Here is a 19148-nt window from a genome sequence, read left to right as displayed (position 1 = left end):
CGTGACACACATCTCACAAACTTTTCGCACAACTGAGCTGATTTCGACATGTGCACCTTTCACTGCAGGCACAACATCCAGTCTGTATTCAAGCTGTATCCACACCCAGTGCAACATATCCACATCAACTGTGGCAATGGTAACAGTAATTTGGTACTTTAAATTACTGATGTGTTGACAGGCATTTGGTAGACTCTGTCCTTAACTTACGCCCATGGAAAGAAGGCCATGGGTGTAAAGTCAGGTGACAGAAAATGGTAGATTGTTTAGAAAATTTCCATTGTCCTCTGAATGGCGAAGAATGATCACAGTGAATTTCATATCTTATGGCTTCTTGTCTGGTTTTAGTGCGTGTAACAGTTGTAGTCGGTATGGATGCGTCTGTAGACATTCCCGAAGAACCCGGTACATGGTTGCTCTAGGGATTTGCAACTCCTGCGACACCCTCCGAACAGACTTCTGTGGTGGATATTGAAAAGCCAATGGTATTTGTTTTTTGTTGGCTTCACTTTTTCTGGGTCATCCAGTATGAAACTTCACATCAACGCTTCCTGTCTGCATAAAATTTCTGTACCAACAGCATCTCAACATTGGTGAGGGTGGATGCTTCACTTCATATGCTATGTTTGGATGTTCCTTTGATCCTGCATGTTTTATTTGGTCTGAATAAACCATTACATACACTAAGCCTTTTCTTGAACTGTTCTCATTATGCTTCCTCACAACAATCTGGAACACACACCAACAAAACTATATGAGTTTGTGTGTCACATACGCCAAAAGTGGTGTGAATATCTTAATTTGGGTGTTATAACACACTGAAGTTGTAGCATACCGTTTGAGACACCCTGTATATTACTGTGAAGGGCATTGGTTAAGTCAAGGGGCACGCCTATAACAATATTTCAATTTAAGAAACACTATTGTTGCATATTTGAATGAAAAAGAAAAGCAGGAACCAAAATTAGAAAATCCAGAATGGACTGCAGACCTTGTATTTTAAGTGAACATGCCTGGACACTGCTCTTAGTAAGGTGTCACAAGGTGAAGCAGTTTTTTTTTTTTTTCCTGATTTGACAGGGAAAGTGGATGCATTTAAAAAGGAAATCACATTGTGGAAGGAACAGCTTCTGACAAAGAACACAATCATTTCCCTAAGCTCACTAGGTCACGGAAAACAGGTATTTTGAAGAATTCACTGTGGCTTTGAAAGAATTACAGGAAAAGTTTTCGAATTGTTTTCAGGACACCACCAATTTTTCATCTGTTTTGAGATGCTTTTCAGAACGTTTGCCGTTTTATTCAAAAGCACCCCTGTACAGGTGCATGTGGAACTGATTGTGCTGCAATGTAATTTCCATTTGAAAGACAAATTAAATTAAAACTGTCCTGGATTTCAACAAAGATGTTTTCAAGAAGAGTTTCCACACCTCTACAATGAGGTTACAAATGTGATATCAATGTTTTGATCAACATATGGGTGTGAAAGGCTGTTCTCAATTATGAAACTATATATGTCACGATTACATATCAGTCTGAGAGGTGAAAACCAGTGAAACTGTCTGCTCTTGTCCATTTGCTTACACTTTCATCCAATTATAAATTTTATTATATGTCCAGTGAGCCAAAAATAATTAAATACTACTGATAAGTTATTTTATTCAGTGTAGTGTGGTAGTGGGGTAAATATGCAGTTAGGTGAGAGAGATCTGCATGAGTACAGAGGTTTTGGCCGTCCATGCCTTTTAATAATATCACGCATGAGCTGTTTAGGTAGCTCTGGTATTAAATTTCACGATTACGATATAATTTTAGAAATTTATAGCCTTTTTGTCCCTAGGAGGTTTTTCATTTGTTTCATGACTTTCATTCAAGTGACATTGACAATGAAGTAGTTGTTGAAGTTGTAGTGTGCAGCATACTCAGCAACTGCAGCTACTGTTTTCAGTTTGCCAGAGATTGAGGGTGATCAATCATGTGGGCAGATAGCTGTACCCAAATAGAACCATATACAGTTACTGCAGTACCAGTATATGACAGGACTGCTTTTACATATGGCTGTGATAGGACTGCAGTAGGTGTTAATGATTGGTTGTAATGGAGCAGATCTTGCATCTGGACCATCCATAGGGGAATGAAGAAAGTAGTGAAACTTAGGGTCCAGGTTTGGAATTAAAATGGGCTAGCATATTTCGTAGGTTGGATGGGTGATGAGATTTTGCTTTGGGTGACCATTGGTCTCTTGAAAAGAAATGATGGAGCAAATCTGTTTTTATACTAACTGAGCAGGATATTGTCTGTTTATAAAACCTCTGACAACATTAATAGCGTATTTGGATATCTCCTATTTCCCTTCACACTGTAGGTGCCATGGCTGTATGATAGGGATTTTTTTCACATGGAACTACTTACAGCTGTCAAAATAAAGGTGCTGTTGATTATGCATTTGATACTCATCTGAAACCTAAGCAATATTCTCAGTCTTGTGTATGTGCCTATCAATGACTCAATTCCTGAACTATACGATGAATTGTAACCTTTACTCCTTGCTTTATTTATATTACACCAAGAACTTTCAATTACCATATAATATTTCAGTCTACTAGATATGAAATAATACATGTTTTTAGGCCTCCTTTTTTCCATAGAGCTTGTATTAAATGAAATATTTTTACCAATCCATTGAAACTGTTGCATAATCTACATACTCTCGTGTTTCCTTTGTCGAATGCCTCTTTCTTAATCTGCTGATAACTTTGACCATTTTACATGTCATCTATCATTCCGAGATGCTGCTTCTTGTTCCCTCTAATCTTTCCTTTGCTGCCTCTTTATTCATGACAATTTCTTAACAATATATGTCTCAGCTAATATGTTTTCTTTGTTCTTTTCATTATGACTTGTCTTTATTCCTTCCTCCACCTTTTTAAATTATTCCTACAGTTCCTGTTCTATCATTACCTTTCTCTTTATGCACTGTTCTCACCACATTTTAAATATGCACAAGTTCTTCTTTCTTGTTAGCTGAACTACACTCCATATGAAAAACTTCATGAATATCTTTCTTAATTCTGCCATTCTTTTTGCTATCAACAAAGGTTTGCTTTTACAAAAGCTTTTATACTTTAGATATGCCATTTGTTATTTCCTCCAGACAGTTTGTTTCCATCGCTAAACTTGCTAAATACCTACGTGTATCTTCATTCCACACTCTTTTTCGCAATTTTCCACTCTCTCCGCCATAAATTGTAGTTTTTCCTCTGATTCTGCCAACACTGCTTGAGCATGTGGATACTTAATAATTTTTATCCTTTTTCCTGTTACTATATGTCCTGAATTTTTAATGCTTCAAAAATATACTAAAATCAAACTAACTTGTTATGTTGATGTTGCAGCACTTTATGTTTAACAAATTCACACAAACTCAACTCTCTCTCTCTCTCTCTCTCTCTCTCTCTCTCTCTCTCTCTCTCTCTCACACACACACACACACACACACACACACACACACACACACGACCACTATGTCTGGCTGCTGAGGCTAGACTGTGAGCAACAGCACATGATAGCTGGGAGAGGGTAGCATGACTAGATGCAGTGGGGAGGATAGACAGAGGTGGGGGGAGGGGGGGAGACAGAGAAGTAAAAAGACTGTGGGTGTGTTGGTGGAATAGAGGGCTGTGTGGTGCTGGAGTGGGAACAAGGAAGAGGATAGGTGGGTGAAGGACAGTGACTAATGAAAGTTGAGGCCAGGAGGGTTAAGGGAACCTAGGATATATTTCAGGGAGAGAACCCACCTGCACATTTCAGAAGAGCCGGTGTGTTCAGGAAGAATCCAGATGGTGGAGGCTGTGAAGCAGTCATTGAAGTGAACAACATCGCAGTCACCAGTGTGCTCAGCAATTGCATGGTCTGGCTGCCACAGTTTGTCAGTGGCCATTCTGGTGGACAGACAGCTTGTTGGTTGTCATGCCCACATAGAATGCTGCACAGTGGTTGCAGCTTAGCTTGTTGATCACGTGACTGCTTTCATAAGTAGGTGTGCCTTTGGTGAGGTAGGTGATACTTGTGACTGCACTGGAGTAGGTAGTAGTGAGAGGATGTATGGGACATGTCTTGCACCTAGGTCTACACTACTGGCCATTAAAATTGCTACACCAAGAAGAAATGCAGATGATAAACGGGTATTCATCGGACAAATATATTATGCTAGAACTGACATGTGATTACATTTTCACGCAATTTGGGTGCATAGACCCTGAGAAATCAGTACCCAGAACAACCACCTCTGGCCGTAATAACGGCCTTGATACGCCTGGGCGTTGAGTCACACAGAGCTTGGATGGCGTGTACAGGTACAGCTGCCCATGCAGCCTCAACACAATACCACAGTTCATCAAGAATAGTGACTGGCATATTGTGACGAGCCAGTTGCTTGGCCCGTACAGGACCTGCAACATGCGGTCGTGTATTATCCTGCTGAAATATAGGGTTTCGCAGGGATCGAATGAAGGATAGAGCCACGGGTCGTAACACATCTGAAATGTAACGTCCACTGTTCAAAGTGCTGTCAATGCGAACAAGAGGTGACCGAGACGTGTAACCAATGGCACCCCATACCATCACGCCGGGTGATACGCCAATATGGCGATGATGAATAGGCGCTTCCAATGTGCGTTCACCATGATGTCGCCGAACACGGATGCGATCACCATGATGCTGTAAACAGAACCTGGATTCATTCTAAAAAATGACGTTTTGCGATTCGTGCACCCAGGTTCGTCGTTGAGTACACCATGACAGGTACTCCTGCCTGTGATACGGTGTCAAGGGTAACTGCAGCCATGGTCTCCGAGCTGATAGTCCATGCTGCTGCTAACGTCATCAAACTGTTCGTGCAGATGGTTGTTGTCTTGCAAACATCCCAATCTGTTGACTCAGGGATCGAGACGTGGCTGCACGATCCGTTACAGCCAGGCAAGATGCCTGTCATCTTGACTGCTAGTGATACGAGGCTGTTGGGATCCAGCACGGCATTCCGTATTTCCTTCCTGAACCCACCGATTCCATATTCTGCTAACAGTCATTGGATCTCGACCAACGCGAGCAATAATGTCGCGATACAATAAACCACAATTGCGATAGGCCGGTCAACTGCTGTTTGTGTATGGGAAATCGGTTGGAAGCTTTCCTCATGTCAGCATGTTGTAGGTGTCGTCACCAATGCCAACCTTGTGCAAATGCTCTGAAAAACTGATCATTTGCATATCACAGCATCTTCTTCCTGTTGGTTAAATTTCTCGTCTGTAGCACATCATCGTCGTGGTGTAGCAATATTAATGGCCAGTAGTGTATTACAGGAATATGGGACATGTGGTAAGGAGTTGGGAGCAGGGATTGTATAGCGTTGGACAAGGATATTGTATAGCTTCCATGGGCAGTGGAATATCAGTGTGGGAGGGATAAGAAGGATAATGGGTAGGACATTCCTCATTTCGGGGCATGAGAGGTAGTCAAAATACTGGCGGAGAATGTGATTCAGTTGCTCCAGCCCTGGGTAATAATGGCTCCTCTTTGGCTGGACGGTGACACTTTAGGAGATGGGGGGTGATGTTTCATTTTGCCTAATTGTTTGGTTTTTTCTGTTGTTGTTGTTGTTGTTGTTGTTGTTGTTTTTATTGTGGTCTTCAGTCCTGAGACTGGTTTGATGCAGCTCTCCATGCTACTCGATCCTGTGCAAGCTCCTTCATCTCCAGTACCTACTGCAACCTACATCCCTCTGAATCTGCTTAGTGTATTCATCTCTTGGTCTCCCTCTACGATTTTTACCCTCCACGCTGCCCTCCAGTACTAAATTGGTGATCACTTGATGCTTCAGAACATGTCCTACCAACCAATCCCTTCTTCTAGTCAAGTTGTGCCACAAACTTCTCTTCTCCCCAATCCTATTCAATACCTCCTCATTAGTTATGTGATCTACCCATCTAATCTTCAGCATTCTTCTATAGCACCACATTTCGATAACTTCTATTCTCTTCTTGTCCAAACTATTTATTGTCCATGTTTCACTTCCATACATGGCTACACTCCATACAAATACTTCCAGAAATGACTTCCTGACTTTTAAATCTATACTTGATGTTAACAAATTTCTCTTCTTCAGAAACGCTTTCCTTGCCATTGCCAGTCTACATTTTATATCCACTCTACTTCGACCATCATCAGTTATTTTGCTCCCCAAATAGCAAAACTAATTTACTACTTCAAGTGTCTCATTTCCTAATCTAATTCCCTCAGAATCACCCGACTTATTTCGACTACATTCCATTATCCTCATTTTGCTTTTGTTGATGTTCATCTTATATCCTCCTTTCAAGACAGTATCCATTCCGTTCAACTGCTCTTCCAAGTCCTTTGCTGTCTCTGACAGAATTACAATGTCATCGGCGAACCTCAAAGTTTTTATTTCTTCTCCATGGATTTTAATACCTACGCCGAATTTTTCTTTTGTTTCCTTTACTGCTTGCTCAATATACAGATTGAACAACATCGGGGAGAGGCTACAACCCTGTCTTACTCCCTTCCCAACCACTGCTTCCCTTTCATGTCCCTCGACTCTTATAACTGCCATCTGGTTTCTGTACAAATTGTAAATAGCCTTTCGCTCCCTGTATTTTACCCCTGCCACCTTTAGAATTTGAAAGAGAGTATTCCAGTCAACATTGTCAAAAGCTTTCCCTAAGTCTACAAATGCTAGAAATGTAGGTTTGCCTTTCCTTAATCTAGCTTCTAAAATAAGTCGTATGGTCAGTATTGCCCCATGTGTTCCAATATTTCTACTGAATCCAAACTGATCTTCCCCGAGGTCGGCTTCTACTAGTTTTTCCGTTCGTCTGTAAAGAATTCGCATTAGTATTTTGCAGCCGTGACTTATTAAACTGATAGTTCGGTAATTTTCACATCTGTCAACACCTGCTTTCTTTGGGATTGGAATTATTATATTCTTCTTGAAGTCTGAGGGAATTTCACCTGTCTCATACATCTTCCTCACCAGAAGGTAGAGTTTTGTCAGGACTGGCTCTCCCAAGGCTATCAGTAGTTCTAATGGAATGTTGTCTACTCCCGGGGCCTTGTTTCGACTCAGGTCTTTCAGTGCTCTATCAAACTCTTCACGCAGTATCGTATCTCCCATTTCATCTTCATTTACATCCTCTTCCTTTTCCATAATATTGTCCTCAAGTACATCGCCCTTGTATAGACACTCTATATACTCCTTCCACCTTTCTGCTTTCCCTTCTTTGCTTAGAACTGGGTTTCCATCTGAGCTCTTGATATTCATACAAGTGGCTCTCTTTTCTTCAAAGGTCTCTTTAATTTTCCTGTAGCCAGTATCTATCTTACCCCTAGTGAGATAAGCCTCTACATCCTTACATTTGTCCTCTAGCCATCCCTGCTTAGCCATTTTGCACTTCCTGTCGACCTCATTTTTGAGACATTTGTATTCCTTTTTGCCTGTTTCATTTACTGCATTTTTATATTTTCTCCTTTCATCAATTAAATTCAATATTTCTTCTGTCATCCAAGGATTTCCACCAGCCTCGTCTTTTTACCTACTTGATCCTCTGCTGCCTTCACTACTTCATCCCTCAGAGCTACCCATTCTTCTTCTACTGTATTTCTTTCCCCCATTCTTGTCAGTTGTTCCCTTATGCTCTCCCTGAAACTCTGTACAACCTCTGGTTTAGTCGCTTTATCCAGGTCCCATCTCCTTAAATTCCCACCTTTTTGCAGTTTCTTCCATTTTAATCTACAGTTCATAACCAATAGATTGTGGTCAGAGTCCACATCTGCCCCTGGAAATGTCTTACAATTTAAAACCTGGTTCCTAAATCTCTGTCTTACCATTATATAATCTGTCTGAAACCTGTCAGTATCTCCAGGCTTCTTCCATTTATACAACCTTCTTCTATGATTCTTGAACCAAATGTTAGCTATGATTAGGTTATGCTCTGTGCAAAATTCTACCAGGTGGCTTCCTCTTTCATTTCTTACCCCCAATCCATATTCACCTACAACGTTTCCTTCTCTCCCTTTTCCTACTGCCGAATTCCAGTCACCCATGACTATTAAATTTTCGTCTCCCTTCACGATCTGAATAATTTCTTTTATTTCATCATACATTTCTTCAATTTCTTCGTCATCTGCAGAGCTAGTTGGCATATAAACTTCTACTACTGTTGTAGATGTGGGCTTCGTGTTTATCTTGGCCACAATAATGCGTTCACTATGCTGTTTGTAGTAGCTTACCTACACTTCTATTTTTGTATTCATTATTAAACCTACTCTTGCATTACCCCTATTTGATTTTGTATTTATAACCCTGTATTCGCCTGACCAAAAGTCTTGTTCCTCCTGCCACCAAACTTCACTAATTCCCACTATATCTAACTTTAACCTATCCATTTCCCTTTTTAAATTTTCTAACCTACCTGCCCGATTGAGGGATCTGACATTCCACGCTCCAATCCATAGAATGCCAGTTTTCTTTCTCCTGATAACGACATCCTCTTGAGTAGTCCCCTCCCGGAGATGCAAATGGGGGACTATTTTACCTCCGGAATATTTTTTCCAAGAGGACGCGATCATCATTTAACCATACAGTAAAGCTGCATGCCCTCGGGAAAAATTACGGCTGTAGTTTCCCCTTGCTTTCATCCGTTCGCAGTACCAGCACAGCAAGGCCGTTTTGGTTAGTGTTACAAGGCCAGATCAGCCAATCATCCAGACTGTTGCCCCTGCAACTACTGAAAAGGCTGCTGCCCCTCTTCAGGTACCACACATTTGTCTGGCCTCTCAACAGATACCCCTCCGTTGTGGTTGCACCTACGGTACGGATATTCGTATCGCTGAGGCATGCAAGCCTCCCGACCAACGGCAAGGTCCATGGTTCATTGGGAGCGGAAAATATGTATAACTGTTTTTTCTATGCTTTCTGTATACTCTGTTGCCACCAATCACAAACATGCTCTGTCAGTTAGTTCGTTGTCATTTCCATAATGCTTTCCACACAGGCTGGGAAAATTTGGTAATCACCTGAGGCCAAGTCTGGGCTACGAGGAGGATGCTAAAAAACTTCTCAGTTAAACTGTTGAAGCAAATCCTTCATCAACATAGCAAAATGTGACTAAGCATATCATAAGGAAGCACAATGTTGTTGGACAAGAGTCCATACCATTCATTTTGAGCAGCACAGTGTAATGGGTCTATGATCTGACAATAGGCTGTTCCATTCTCTCCTCAAGGCATGAAGTCGATGCGTAGGTTGCCCTTTCGATCCCAAAACTCTGTGGCCATAATCTTTTTGGTGCTCAGAACTTATTTTTTTTGTGATGGCTTGAGGGGGGGAGGGAGGGGGGGGCATTAATGATACCATTCCATTTACTGTCATTTTGTTTCTGGACTGTAATGCGAGACCAGATCTCATCACCAGTAGTAACATAGTAGTTCAGAATTTCTTCACCCATCTTTGTCTTATTGAGGGAGGCGGGAGAAATTGTTCATAATTCTCTCTCTCTCTCTCTCTCTCTCTCTCTCTCTCTCTCTCTCTCTCTCTCTTCTGGCATACACTTTTCTATGGCCCAAATCACCTCCAGTGATTTGATAAGGAACTGATTGCACATTTTTAGGAAAGCAAAAGCTCAGTCCATCATTAGTGAAATGTCTGTCTACCCTTTTTTTCCCCTTAATCCTTGATTTCAGTTCATCAGTCACAACAGAAGGTTGAGGGGATTGTTGTTGGTACTGAATATTTGTTTGCCTGCCATGAAAAATGATGCGCCATTTTTTAACTAAAGCTTCATTCATCATATTTCAATATGTTTTGTTTATCTGTCAGTAAATTTTGATAGAGTGGGTTTTTTTTCATTCAGAAACTGTTTTACACTATGAATCTCACACTTGATGAGATCATTATTTTTATCACGCATTCTAAAATCTCTGAAATAAACGGTAAATGATTGTTTTTGCTCATTGTTAGCATTGTGGTGGCACCGACAACTAAGGTCTATGACATGACAGTGGGGTGGGAGTGGGGGGGGGGGGGGGGGGGGGGTTTCATCAGGCCAAAACATCTACACAGATAGAAGTTAGTGGGTCTATTATGATATAATTTCATATGAAGAAGAAACAAAGACATATGGTTGTGAAGAAAGTGACAAGATCCTTACTCAGAATTGATGCCATTAAGTTCATTTTCTTTTGGGGTTTGCACTTGAAAGACAATGATCCAGGTGGGTTGAACAAAAGCAGGAAATTATGTGCATTAACTCTGATTGCTTGCAGGTAGCTTCCACCTAGTATTTTGAAAAATATGAATGAAATTAGATATGGAAGAATAGGAGGAAACAAAACCAAAAGTATTGTAGAAAATGCAAATTTGGCATAGCAGAGTACATTGCATAAATCAGAAGAATTTATGGTAGAATAATATCAGGGATTAGGGGCAATAAAGGAGCATAATAAATAATAAGAGAGAGAGACAAAGGAAATTTGTTGTATAGGAAGATATGATGCAAAAATCTGTAATATAGTAACAAGTCTGTAATTATTACATACAAAAATAGACTGTATTACAGGCCACTAAAAATGGTTCGCCAGTAAAAAAGTGAAACATCTACGGCACAATAAATACAGCTGCTCATTTAGTTGCATTAGACAAACCACATCCCACGAAAGTTTGTTCAGTTTGCATCTGTCAGTAATGTGAAAATATAACTGAATCGTACATTTCATTCGGTATATTCTTGGCTACTGCAGGTACTTTTCTCATCAAAGACGAAGCAAGCCCCTTGGTTTGCGTGATACTCTAATGACTATTGTTTGTGAGATCCCGTCTATGGGGTCACAAAGACATTGTAATACTCACCCTGTGGTGATCATTTGTATTCCTGACTAACAGGACCAATTAATTTAATGAAAATGTATGCTTTTACGGAAGAAGAAAGCTGATAATGTCAAATCCATTAGAGCGGGAGTGCTGCACTTCATAATCATTCTGAGGTTTTAATTTCATCAACTAATTCTCTGCTACTAAAAATAACTCTTTTTCCCTACTCCTTATGTGTCTCCCAAAAAAATAATTTAGGGCATGTTATACTTCCATCCACTGGCTTGCATGTAAACATGCATTTGGTTCTCATTTACATTTACATTTACATAAAATAAATTCATACACAAGTATTTATAACTATATGTTGAATTATTTATACACAAGTTTAGGTCCACAAATTCTGTCCCCCTCTTCCTATTTCTTTGCAGGTAGTGGTATCAGTTATCAGGGATGTAGCTTATCATGACAATTATGATGAAATTGAGGAAGGTTTGGAGGGAAAAGGAGGATGCTACAATCAGCAAGCGACTCTAAACTTAAGGAAAACCACTGTTATGAGCACAAATAGGTGAAAGTCGCTCACATCCTTTGAGTATAGCATCACCATAAGTTGCTAAGCCGCTATAGTCAGTGACCTGGCCAGATATTTTCATGCGCCATTCATAGAGAAATAATCTTGAATAATGGTTTGAATCTGAGCTGAATAGGAAGGCAAATGCCGTATTAAATTTTTACTTGAATTTTGTTGTTGTTGTCCAAACAGCAAACATGAAACAAATATGGAGTGAGGGGGCAGGGGGCAAATAATATAAGCATCAGTATTTTCTGCCTTGCTCACGTTGGTATTAGTTGTATTATCTAGTACTCTGAAATTTAGTTTTGTCTTTGTGTATGATGGCCTTTGTTAATTGCTGTGTCCACCTTAGAAACATTGTGCATTTCTCTTTTCCACAGAGCATTCCTGTCACATATATTTTATTCGTATTTGATAATACTGTACTTGCCTGCCTTTCAGATTAAGCAGTGTACAGGACTACATAAATTGTAATATTTTATGCAGTTTGTCTGAATTTATTACGTGCTAATGATTACAGAAGAGCCAGATTGGTATCTTGCTGGGCTCAGACCTAGAAGGGAAAGATGATGTGGAGCCAGATCGGCAGGGCCAGTGGCTTCGCCGGCGAAGACTAGATGGAGCATTGAACAGAGTTCCACGAGACTTTTATCCTCGAGTATGGGGAGTCCTAGAACGCGTACGTACATTTCTCATGATCATTATTATTAGTTTTTACCCTTCAAATGTAGTTACTGCAATGGGCCTAAAGTACAGCATTGTGACTGAAATATGCATATTAATCTTCTTGCATACACTACTGTTAGAATCATTATGTTGTTGTTGTTGTTGTTGTTGTTGTTGTGGTCTTCAGTCCTGAGACTGGTTTGATGCAGCTCTCCATGCTACTCTATCCTGTGCAAGCTTTTTCATCTCCCAGTACCTACTGCAACCTACATCCTTCTGAATCTGCTTAGTGTATTCATCTCTTGGTCTCCCTCTACGATTTTTACCCTCCACGCTGCCCTCCAATACTAAATTGGTGATCCCTTGATGCATCAGAACATGTCCTACCAACCGATCCCTTCTTCTGGTCAAGTTGTGCCACAAACTTCTCTTCTCCCCAATCCTATTCAATACTTCCTCATTAGTTATGTGATCTACCCATCTAATCTTCAGCATTCTTCTGTAGCACCACATTTCGAAAGCTTCTATTCTCTTCTTGTCCAAACTATTTATCGTCCATGTTTCACTTCCATACATGGCTACACTCCATACGAATACTTTCAGAAATGACTTCCTGACACTTAAATCAATACTGTATGTTAACAAATTTCTCTTCTTCAGAAACGCTTTCCTTGCCATTGCCAGCCTACATTTTATATCCTCTCTACTTCGACCATCATCAGTTATTTTGCACCCCAAATAGCAAAACTCCTTTACTACTTTAAGTGCCTCATTTCCTAATCTAATTCCCTCAGCATCACCCGACTTATTTCGACTACATTCCATTATCCTTGTTTTGCTTTTGTTGATGTTCATCTTATATCCTCCTTTCAAGACACTGTCCATTCCATTCAACTGCTCTTCCAAGTCCTTTGCTGTCTCTGACAGAATTACAATGTCATCGGCGAACCTCAAAGTTTTTATTTCTTCTCCATGGATTTTAATACCTACGCCGAATTTTTCTTTTGTTTCCTTTACTGCTTGCTCAATATACAGATTGAACAACATCGGGGAGAGGCTACAACCCTGTCTTACTCCCTTCCCAACCACTGCTTCCCTTTCATGTCCCTCGACTCTCATAACTGCCATCTGGTTTCTGTACAAATTGTAAATAGCCTTTCGCTCCCTGTATTTTACCCCTGCCACCTTTAGAATTTGAAAGAGAGTATTCCAGTCAACATTGTCAAAAGCTTTCTCTAAGTCTACAATTACTAGAAACGTAGGTTTGCCTTTCCTTAATCTTTCTTCTAACATAAGTCGTAAGGTCAGTATTGCCTCACGTGTTCCAGTGTTTCTACGGAATCCAAACTGATCTTCCCCGAGGTTGGCTTCCACTTGTTTTTCCATTCGTCTGTAAAGAATTCGTGTTAGTATTTTGCAGCTGTGACTTATTAAACTGATAGTTCGGTAATTTTCACATCTGTCAACACCTGCTTTCTTTGGGATTGGAATTATTATATTCTTCTTGAAGTATGAGGGTATTTCGCCTGTTTCATACATCTTGCTCACCAGATGGTAGAGTTTTGTTAGGACTGGCTCTCCCACGGCCGTCAGCAGTTCCAATGGAATATTGTCTACTCCGGGGGCCTTGTTTCGACTCAGGTCTTTCAGTGCTCTGTCAAACTCTTCACATAGTATCTTATCTCCCATTTCATCTTCATCTACATCCTCTTCCATTTCCATAATATTTTCCTCAAGTACATTGCCCTTGTATAGACCCTCTATATACTCCTTCCACCTTTCTGCTTTCCCTTCTTTGCTTAGAACTGGGTTTCCATCTAAAGGAGTTTTGCTATTTGGGGAGCAAAATAACTGATGATAGTCGAAGTAGAGAGGATATAAAATGTAGGCTGGCAATGGCAAGGAAAGCGTTTCTGAAGAAGTATCTGTCTTACCCCTAGTGAGATAAGCCTCTACATCCTTACATTTGTCCTCTAGCCATCCCTGCTTAGCCATTTTGCACTTCCTGTCAATCTCATTTTTGAGACGTTTGTATTCCTTTTTGCCTGTTTCACTTAATGCATTTTTATATTTTCTCCTTTCATCAATTAAATTCAATATTTCTTCTGTTACCCAAGGATTTCTACTAGCCCTCGTCTTTTTACCTGCTTTATCCTCTGCTGCCTTCACTACTTCATCCCTCAAAGCTACCCATTCTTCTTCTACTGTATTTATTTCCCCCATTCCTGTCAATTGCTCCCTTATGCTCTCCCTGAATCTCTGTACAACCTCTGGTTCTTTCAGTTTATCCAGGTCCCATCTCCTTAAATTCCCACCTTTTTGCAGTTTCTTCAGTTTTAATCTACAGGTCATAACCAATAGATTGTGGTCAGAGTCCACATCTGCCCCTGAAAATGTCTTACAATTTAAAACCTGGTTCCTAAATCTCTGTCTTACCATTATATAATCTATCTGATACCTTTTAGTATCTCCAGGGTTCTTCCATGTATACAACCTTGTTTCATGATTCTTAAACCAAGTGTTAGTTATGATTATGTTGTGCTCTGTGCAAAATTCTACCAGGCGGCTTCCTCTTTCATTTCTTAGCCCCAATCCATATTCACCTACAACGTTTCCTTCTCCCCCTTTTCCTACACTCGAATTCCAGTCACCCATGACTATTAAATTTTCGTCTCCCTTCACAATCTGAATAATTTCTTTTATTTCATCATACATTTCTTCAATTTCTTCGTCATCTGCTGAGCTAGTTGGCATATAAACTTGTACTACTGTAGTAGGTGTGGGCTTCGTATCTATCGTGGCCACAATAATGCGTTCACTATGCTGTTTGTAGTAGCTTACCCGCATTCCTATTTTCCTATTTATTATTAAACCTACTCCTGCATTACCCCTATTTGATTTTGTGTTTATAACCCTGTAGTCACCTGACCAGAAGTCTTGTTCCTCCTGCCACCGAACTTCACTAATTCCCACTATATCTAACTTCAACCTATCCATTTCCCTTTTTAAATTTTCTAACCTACCTGCCCGATTAAGGGATCTGACATTCCACGCTCCGATCCGTAGAACGCCAGTTTTCTTTCTCCTGATAACGACATCCTCTTGAGTAGTCCCCGCCCGGAGATCCGAATGGGGGACTATTTTACCTCCGGAATATTTTACCCAAGAGGACGCCATCATCATGTAATCATACAGTAGAGCTGCATGCCCTCGGGAAAAATTACGGCTGTAGTTTCCCTTTGCTTTCAGCCGTTCGCAGTACCAGCACAGCAAGGTTGTTTTGGTTAGTGTTACAAGGCCAGATCAGTCAATCATCCAGACTGTTGCCCTTGCAACTACTGAAAAGGCTGCTGCTCCTCTTCAGGAACCACGCGTTTGTCTGGTCTCTGGTTGCACCTACGGTACGGCTATCTGTATCGCTGAGGCACGCAAGCCTCCCCACCAACGGCAAGGTCCATGGTTCATGGAGAGGAGAATCATTATACAGAGAATTTTATCATCAGTAGCGCAGTACTAACAGAAACTTCAGTTTCTGACATAGAGTATAAATATGTCTAGAGCGAACATGCAGATGCGCAGAATAGATTTTTGTCTTATCAACATACACTGCCAACTTGCTCATGTGACCTCAGAATGGTGTCCTGTAGATTTTGAACATCATTTCATCACTTGTACAGATAGATTCCCTATATAGGTGACATGGGTTTAATACAAGCATTTTGTTGTCTTAGTAACAATTTGCAACTGATGCCCTTAAACTGGGCTCCTAGCTTTGAAGAGCAAAATGAAGGGGCATTTTGTTTCTTTACAGCAAGTGTCACAACTCAGATGTGCCTCTCCTTCCTTCTTTTTTTTTTTTTTTTTTTTTTTTTTCCCCTCCAGCCACTGCTGTTTATCAGTTTTATTTGGCATTTTATCATATATCTGAGTCCATTATAGTAACTTTTGATGTGATGATGTTGACAAAACCACTTCATAATAAGACAGTTCTTTTGAAAGTGTCCTGAAAAACACAGAATTTGCTGCACAATAGCAGCTGTATAACCTGTCTCTTCATTATTTTCTCAATTTTTATGTCTTTATATTTCTCTTTTTTTGGAGGCTAGCTCATAATTTTATTTGCTGGTAATGCTTTCTTGTATTTATTTAGTGCATTTTATGTACAAGGTCCCATTGCATTAGAGAATGAATAACAAGAAAAAAAAATCACACAGTTGGAAAAAGTACTACAGAGCCAGATATACAACAAATATTACATACGAGCTGACAGAACCTTTCTTTGCCCAGGTATTTATATTGGCAATTTTCAATTAGAAAGGAAAACAAAATTTGAACTTTGTTTTTAGTGAAGTATCGAAAAAAAAAATTATTTGCATGTATTTGTGAAAACACCTTTGAAATTATGAAACAGTTGTACAAAGAAGTATGCAAAATGTACAAATGTATGACTACAGCATCCAAATTAAGAAAAATTATCCTTGAAAGTTTCTGTATGCTGGGCACAATTGCTTCACATGTCTGCAGTTTGTTTTGTCTCTATGGCAATGCCTCTTCATAGCTCTTATCATTTTTGCCTAAATCCGTTTGTGCTTAGGAGTTGAAAGCTGTCAGAAGCAGTGCCAGACATCAGGGATTTCCTTAAGTTCACTCGACTGTAGGAGTGTTTTAGTATGTGTTGAACTGTTTGTTATACAATGTTATATTTGTGTAGGTATATTCAGAGACATAAGTGGATACTTTCAATGAAATATATTGTGAAGAGCATTAGTAGCAAAGAAGTAATAAATTTAAATGTCTTGCATGATGTGGCAGTTTTTTTACACATCTCATTGTTTATGACATCTCATCTCCTAAATTATGGTAGGTAGGTGGTTATTACCCTGACGTCAATTGTTTCCTGACATTAAGGGGCTGAAATCGTTCCAGTGGTTTAAGAGGAGATGTGGGGTGCTAGCGCGCGCGCACGCCCGCACGCGCACACACACACACACACACACACACAATAGAAGAATTCATGGCACAGCAAGCTATATAACAATTGCTGTTTATTTATGCAGTTACACGCTACTGAGCAAAACTTAACAATGGAAGCAAGTTTTGCGTGATGTGTCACTACTAAGTAGCATAGCATGGACTGTACATAGAAAGAACTGCTACAGTATAGTACAGAAGGTAACTGAAAGAAATACACAATGAGATGAACAGAAATGACACTTTTATTCAAAGATAATAATTACACTGAAGTCACCATGATTTATGATGTTCCCTTGGATATTACAAGAGGCAGGATGTGGTTCTTAACACATCGACTGCCAGCTATGAATTATGTCATACCTGATGACCAGACCACTGGTTCCAACTAAGTTAACTTGTAGGAAATGCGTTTCTGCATAAAGTCAGATATGTAAACATTCGTAGTAAAGATATGCGATTTACAGGTCGTCAGGGACAGGTATAATAAATTGTTTGGGAATGGTTTAACAAAATTTTTATTTTCACATTTGGAATAAACTAACAGAAAAGTGCATACAATAATTCATACAAATATGTTAGCTTTAGGCATAAAATGTACACTTTGTGTCACTAATGGTAATGAAAATAAAAGTTCTTTTACTGATGATATGTCGTGAAGTATTCTTCCACGCCAAGAGCGAGCTTTTCTTCACAAATGCTACAAAAGTACTGTGATTCAAGGTGTTTCTTTTGTTTGTGCACACTTTGCATGTCTTTGTTGGGTGCACCTTTTTCTTAATGGTGAGTGTTGCCTCTAAATAATGAAAGCTGCCATTTGTCCTGATTGTCTTTTAAGTGTCTGGCATGTTATCTTCAGTCAGTGGCTGAATAAATTTTTCTGTAAAAGCTAGAGACTTAATACTGTATGTAAATTGAAGGGGGATGACTGCTATCAGCTGCAGCAGGACATTAAACGGAATCAGTGGTGACAACCAAAAATGTGTACCACACTAGGCTACGAACCCGGGATCTGCTTACTAAGCAGTGCACCATCTGGGGCACAGCGTTATCACAACTGTACGGTCCACCTTGGTATGCCTCACAGCCGATGTACACTTCCACCGAGCATCACACCTATCCGTAGTCGCTGTCCATTTTACTCCTATTCACGAGTTAGAGATCCCCACAGGAGGTCAGACATATTCATGCATTTGCACTGAAGAAAGTGGATCCATTGCCCAGTCAGCCTTATGAATTATTTGAATGCAGTGTGTAGAGAGACTGACTTAATACTTACTCTTTCCTGCAGTTATAAAACTGATGGGCATTGTGCAGATAACGTTCCATTACATGTAGAACAAGTGTTATCAGCTATCCAATAGTTTTTCACAATGCTGAATAATATGACAGCATTTGATTTGACTGATCAGCACCAGCTATGCCATTGTTATAGTTTGTGACTATGTTGGTTTCAAGGAAACTTCGCTGTTTCGATTGTGAATTTCCATCATTTCAGCATGGTGCATATTAAAAATGGTCAGGACTTCCCTTTTGTCCTTCCATTTACAAACAACAACACTGTCATCCACAGCTCGTGATTGTGCGGTAGGGTTCTCGCTTCCCCTGCCCGGGTTCGATTCCCAGCGGGGTCAGGGATTTTCTCTGCCTCGTGATGACTAAGTGTTGTGTGATGTCCTGAGGTTAGTTAGGTTTAAGTAGTTCTAAGTTCTAGGGGACTGATGACCATAGATGTTAAGTCCCATAGTGCTCAGAGCCCTTTGAACCATTTGAACAACACTGTCATTTCTTTTCCATACCATCTGACCTTTCTTCAGTTTCATAGTAATTAACAATTTTGGATTTTCTTTTCTGGTGTTACATAATGTTCCACACAGATAGGTTTTGTAAGTCAAAAACAGTATTGTAAGTGATATAGAATTATAAAAATTGTCCATATGAAGCAAATATCCTTTGTTCAAGAAAGCTTCCATCAGCTGCAAAACAACTTCAGATGCATGACCCATCGTGGCCTTCTCCTGTGATTTGCCACAGCAAATTTTTATTTTG

General features: G+C 40.0%; 1 protein-coding gene across 2 annotated transcripts in view; it reads left to right on the top strand.

The window, feature by feature from the left end:
• Positions 1-19148, top strand: part of LOC124788353 (probable phosphorylase b kinase regulatory subunit alpha) — a 262109-nt gene that overhangs the window by 220405 nt on the left and 22556 nt on the right. For both annotated transcript variants that reach the window (XM_047255616.1, XM_047255615.1), the window contains exon 22: positions 11983-12141. In XM_047255616.1, coding sequence (XP_047111572.1) covers positions 11983-12141 — 159 coding nt within the window. The remainder of the gene's footprint in view (positions 1-11982; positions 12142-19148) is intronic.

This window comes from Schistocerca piceifrons, chromosome 3 (assembly GCF_021461385.2).
Source record: "Schistocerca piceifrons isolate TAMUIC-IGC-003096 chromosome 3, iqSchPice1.1, whole genome shotgun sequence".
NCBI lineage: Eukaryota > Metazoa > Arthropoda > Insecta > Orthoptera > Acrididae > Schistocerca > Schistocerca piceifrons.
Note: the sequence above shows the minus strand (reverse complement) of the source record. Positions and strands in the feature narration are given on the sequence as shown.